This window comes from Piliocolobus tephrosceles, unplaced genomic scaffold (genome assembly GCF_002776525.5).
Source record: "Piliocolobus tephrosceles isolate RC106 unplaced genomic scaffold, ASM277652v3 unscaffolded_36693, whole genome shotgun sequence".
Lineage (NCBI taxonomy): Eukaryota > Metazoa > Chordata > Mammalia > Primates > Cercopithecidae > Piliocolobus > Piliocolobus tephrosceles.
The window spans coordinates 2,102-8,055 of record NW_022320635.1 but is presented as its reverse complement, the minus strand read 5'-3'; the positions used below and the strand labels follow the sequence as shown (position 1 = coordinate 8,055).

The 5,954-nt window shown below is 49.2% G+C and overlaps 1 protein-coding gene across 1 annotated transcript; it reads left to right on the top strand.

The window, feature by feature from the left end:
* Positions 1-879: 879 nt before the first annotated feature.
* Positions 880-5,728, top strand: LOC111524552 (mpv17-like protein; the record flags this gene model as incomplete). Its single annotated transcript, XM_026452520.1, has 2 exons — positions 880-1,326; positions 5,658-5,728. Coding segments are annotated over exons 1-2 (381 nt in total), but the record flags the coding sequence as incomplete, so codon positions are not given.
* Between the last annotated feature and the right edge of the window lie 226 nt (positions 5,729-5,954).

Genomic DNA, 5,954 nt, shown 5'->3' with positions numbered 1-5,954 from the left:
TGTGGATCTTCAGTTGCTTCAGGCCATCTGGATGCATACGTGCAGGTCACTGTGGATATGATGGCTTAGCTTGGGCTCAGAGGCCTGACAACTATCAGTGCACACCACCAAGCCTGAGTAATGACAATACTTTTTTCTTCGCTTTCTTTCGTTTTTTTTTTTTTTTTTTTTCTTTTTTTTTTCTTTTTTGTAGAGATGGAGTCTTCCTATGTTGTCCAGGCTAGTCTGGAACTCTTGCCCTCAAAGGATCCTCCTGTCTAATTCTCCCAAAGTGCTGGGATTACAAGCATGTGCCACCGCGCCCGGCCAAATGCACCCCCCTTTTTTTTAAGTGTGCAATTCAATGGTTTTTAATATATTCACAAAGCCATGGAACCATCACACCTATCTAATTTCAAAATGTTTTCATCACTCCAAAAAAATAACTCCATATGAGAGACCAAGGCGGGCAGTTCACTCGAGACCAGCCTGGCCAACATGTTGAAACTCCGTCTCCACTAAAAATACAAAAATTAGTCGGGCGTGATGGCGCACGCGTGTAGTCCCAGCTACTCCGGAGGCTGAGGCAGAAGAATCCCTTGAACCCCGGAGGTGGAGGTTGCAGTGAGCTCAGATCGCGCCATTGCACTCCAGCCTGGGCGACAGAGCGAGACTCCATCTCAAAAATATCTAATTAACTAATAAAAATAAAAATAAACAAGTAAATAAATAACCCCATGCCTTCTGCCTCTGTGGCTTTGCCTGTTCTGGGTATTTTGTGTGAATAGACCCATGCATGGGGGTGGGACCGGCACCTTTCAAACGTTCACCCCCAACGACGGCCCGTGACCTCCGGATTGGACGGCGCGAGCTGAATGTGCGGGTCGGGCGCCCAATCGCTCAGGAGCATCTGGAGGGGGCAGGTGCAGGTGCGGGCGGCGCCAACTCAGGGCTGCTGGAGGCCCAGGAGGCTCGGACGCCGTGCAGGAAGCTGCTGACCACGCCGGCTCCTGATCGCAGGCGCACACAGCGCGGACATGGCGGGCTGGTGGCCGGCATTCTCGCGCGCGGCCCGGCGCCACCCGTGGCCCACCAACGTACTGCTCTACGGCTCGCTCTTCACTGCCGGGGACGCGCTGCAGCAGCGGCTGCAGGGCGGCGAGGCCGACTGGCGCCAGACGCGGAGCGTGGCCACGTTGGTGGTGACCTTCCACGCCAACTTCAACTACGTGTGGCTGGGCCTGCTGGAGCGCGCGCTCCCGGGCCGCGCGCCGCGCGCGGTGCTGGCCAAGTTGCTCTGCGACCAGGTGGTCGCTGCGCCCATCGCGATCTCGGTCTTCTACGCCGGTGAGGGGCCGGGAGGGGACCTCGGGGGTAGGACCCGCTATTGGGGGACTGGAGGCAGGGACTCGGGATCAAGCGGCTGGAGGGAGGGCGCTGCAGGAGCCTGGGGTCCCGGGCAGGAGCTGGGGCTCTGAGACGGGGGCTGCTTCAGGGACCTGGAAGGCCAGGGCAAAGGCTGGAGGCTGGGGTGTTTGATTGCGAGAAGTTGCGGGGGGCACTGGCTGGGGAGCCGGGAAATTGGGAAGCCAGAGGTCCACCGAGTCAGGAATTTAGGGCACTAGGGTCGGGGCTGAGACTCGGGGGTTGGATGTAGGTTAAGGCTGGAGTAGGCAGGGCTAGGGAGGTCTTTTCCCCTGAAAAAGCGTCCATGGGAAAATAAAGGAGATCCCAGTTCAAGGCCATAGCAGCTGCATGACCATGAACCAGTCCTGGGGCAGGGAAGGGACCGACCTGCTCTTCAGAAAATCCATGCCTGGGGCTCCGGGGCCAACACAGGAACAAAATACAAGGGGACCCATGACCCTGGGGGGCAGAGCAGGTGGAATCTGAGGTTGGGCCTGGATCTTCAGAAAACTCATGCCCAGGGGCCTAGTCCTGCTTTGGTGACAAGATTTTCCCCTGGGGGTCCCACAGAAGACATCAAGGGACCTTGGATCCTTGCCATGGAGGACTATATACTTGTGAGGGTTCAGGGAACCCTCTCCTTAGAAAATCCAACCCAGGCCTGGGGTGTGGGGGGTGGGGGCTTGACTGTGGAAACCTTCTCTACTGCCTACAATTAGAGCAATGGAAATGTTACCTGAAAAATACCGGGGTTCATTCCCCTAAGGAGTCCCAGATGACTCCATCAAGAGGCAGGTTTTGGTCAATGGGAGTTTTACTTGGCACAAGTAAGGAAGACACTGGGCGTGTTCTCCAAAGTAGTGTGTCCCCCCGAGAAGGAGACAGGAGGGTTTTATGGGGTGATGGAGAAAGGAGAGGGTGCGTGATTGCATGCAGAGTAGGAGTCCCAGTGAGTCATGATGCTAGCACATAGATTGCATGGGTTACACAGGTTATAGTCGTGAAGCTATAGCTTCTCCCAGGGTGAAGACTTTAGCATGGAAATGAGGAGAGTTAACTTGGGTTCATCTATCAGTAACCTGGGGTCACTTCGGAGCTGGTTTAAACAAACAGGTTGACCTCATTCCACCCAGGGTTGGGGAGGAACAGGTTGAGGGCAGGAGGCTGTAAAACAGGCTGATTGCTCAAGCTGGTTAAATTCTTGTGATCTTTGGAGATCTTCCGTCTGCTTACAGAAGGGGACCTGTGGCCTCTATCATCATTGCAATTTCTATAGCCTTGAAGGGGATGGGGTGGGTAACTGGGGAGAAAATCTCTGTGGGTCTTAAGCCTGACCTTGCGATTGGGGAACAAGGTCCCAATCCCAAATGGGAGGGAATTTCTCCTAAGGGCTGTTGGTGCTTTCTAAACCAGGTTGAGGTCAGACAAGCCACCATCTTGAAGAGAGCTACCCTGCCCCCTGAACCTTATTTTGAAGAGTTGGATTCACTTCCTTTCCCTACAGACCCCACCAGAAACACAAACAACCTGGTTGCCTATTGCCATTGTGGCCAACTACATGGCTGATGGGATCAGTGTGTCAGGAGGACAGACAGCCTGAGAGCTAGGGCCTCCTGTTTTATCAGAAGGTCTTTGCCTGGTCCCAGGGTGTGATTTCCAGACTAGATTTGCAAACAGCTTCCTAGCACCTGTTACAGAAGCCTTGTACACCGGTGAAGGGGTAGGGGACCAGAATCCTATTTAATCCTGAAACAACTAGTGAGATTGTTCTCTTTTTCTTTTTCTTTTTCTTTTTTGGAGACAGAGTCTCGCTTTATCGCCCAGGCTGAAGTGTGTAGTGGCCCGATTTCAGCTCACTGCAACCTCCATCTCCAGGTTCAAGCGATTCTCCTGCCTCAGCCTACCGAGGGACTGGGATTAAAGATGCACACCACCACGCCCGGCTAACTTTTGCATTTTTAATGAAGACGGGGATTCACCATGTTGGCCACACTGGTCTTGAACTCCTGTCTTCAAGTGATCTGCCCATCTCAACCTCCCAAAGTGCTGGGATTAGAGGCATGAGCCACCTCGCCCAGCTGGTTTTCAGTTTTTCTGGTTCAGTTTTGGTCACCTCAAATTTCCATGAAGGGGCAAGTGGAAGGGGATGGATTAGAGTTTTGCATGAGGCTCTCTACATGGAAATTGCACCAATGAGATGATCTTTTTGCTGGGGTCACCTTGGGGAACCAGAGTTGTAACAGATTAACAACTCTGGCTTGGGAATCAGACACCTGGGTTGAATTCCGTCTGCTATTAACCTCTCTAAGCTCTTTTCCTCATTTGTAACTCTACCTACCTTAGCGAACTGTAAGGAGGGACACATGAAATGAGGCGCATAAAGTACTTAGCATTTAATTAATGCTAGGTAAGTGGAACACAGTATTACCAATATTTTGCTGAGTCATGTAAGAATCTTCTGTAATTAACTAATAAGGCTCTTATTTCCCCTACCTCCTAACTGGGGATTGGAAAGAATTTTTAAAGTACTCTCGGCCGGGCGCGGTGGCTCAAGCCTGTAATCCCAGCACTTTGGGAGGCTGAGACGGGCGGATCACGAGGTCAGGAGATGGAGACTATCCTGGCTAACACGGTGAAACCCCGTCTCTACTAAAAAATACAAAAAACTAGCCGGGCGAGGTGGCGGGCGCCTATAGTCCCAGCTACTCGGGAGGCTGAGGCAGGAGAATGGCGTGAACCCGGGAGGCGGAGCTTGCAGTGAGCTGAGATCCGGCCACTGCACTCCAGCCCGGGCGACAGAGCAAGACTTCGTCTCAAAAAAAAAAAAAGTACTCTCAGTTTTACAACCCTTTCTAAAATAGGAGAGCTTTGCCTTGCTACCTGAATTTCATTTTTCTTTTTTCCTTTACTTTTTCTGAGACAGGGTCTGACTCTATTCCCTCAGGCTGAAGTGCAGTGATGTGATCACCCCTCATTGCAGCCTCGACCTCCTAGGCTCAAGCAATCCTCCCACTTCTGCCTCTGGAGTAATTGGGACCACAGGCGTGCACCCCTATACCTGGCTGGTTTTTAAATTGTTTTGTGGAGACAAGGTCTTGATATATTGCCCAGGCCGTGAATTTCTCTTCAGGGAGGTTGAAGATCAAAGTTTTCAAAGTGTTTTTAGGAAGGCTGAATTGGTGTTCCACTTTCAATTTTTGAATAGGGTAATACCGATGGGAAATTTGTAGTTGCCAGAGTATTTGGGTCCACTAGCCTTTTCTTATTTTTATATTTTTGAGATGGAGTCTTGCTCTGTGACCCAGTCAGGAACGCAGTGGTGTGATCTCAGCTGACCGCAACCTCCAAATCCTGGGTTCAAGTGATCCTTCTGCCTCAGCCTCCTGAGAAGCTGGAATTACAGGCATGCACCACCACGTGGGGCTAATTTTGTAGTTTTAGAAGAGAGGGAGTTTCTCCATGTTGGTCAGGCTGGTCTCAAACTCCCAACCTCAGGTGATCCACCCGCCTCAGCCTCCCAAAGTGCTGAGATTACAGGCGTGAGGCACCACAACCAGTCCACTAGCTTTTTTTTAAAAGATAGAAATTAAAAATTCAAAATGTTCAAATGTTCGACATTTCACAAAATGTTTGCAAGGTAGAGAAAAGTAACCAATAGGCCCACTATTGTAACTTGATTCTTTTTGTGAATTGCTATAGTTTTTGAAAAAATAATTGTTCTGCTATAACTTTTATACTCTGCTATTCTCACTTCGTATTTATCATTCCTTTAAAATTTATCTAGTTTTAGAGTGGAGATTATGTTCTATTTTCTTTTTCTTTTCTTTTTTTTTTTTTTTTTTGAGACAGGGTCTTGCTGTGTTGCCCAGGCTGGAGTGCAGTGTCAGGATCACAGCTCACTGCAGCCTCTACCTCCCAGGCTCAAGCAATCCTCCCACTTCAGCCTCCTGAGTGGCTATGACTACAGGCACGCCACCACACCTGGCTAATATTTGTATTTTTTGTAGAGATGGGTTTTGCCCTGTTGCCCAGGCTGGTCTCTAAACTCCTGGACTCAAGCAATCTGCCTGCCTTGGCCTCCCAAACTGCTGGGATTACAGGCTTGAGCCACCATGCCTGACTATGTTCTCTTTTCACTGTTGGATCAGAAGGGTCGTATTGATGGATGATACTGATGGTTACTTTGCATTTTGGAATGGAAAACTGAAACCTGCACTGTTATACGGTACCCTACTGAATGTTTTAAAATTCTTTTGGTGTTTTGCAAATAGGTATGAGCATTCTCCAGGAAAAGGATGACATATTTTTGGACCTGAAACAGAAATTCTGGAATACCTATCTGGTAAGACAGGCATTTGAAAATGTAATCAGTATCTTTTTCTGTATATATGTGTGTGTGTATATATATATTTATATGTAGTATTTATTTATATAAATATATATAAATATATATTTTTATATATAGTAAAGCCTCTCCTCATATATCAAAATAACTTGATTTCTCTGTCAAAATATTGGACCGTTCTGCCAACCAAACTGGAGCTCTAATTTAGGAATAGTTTAATAGA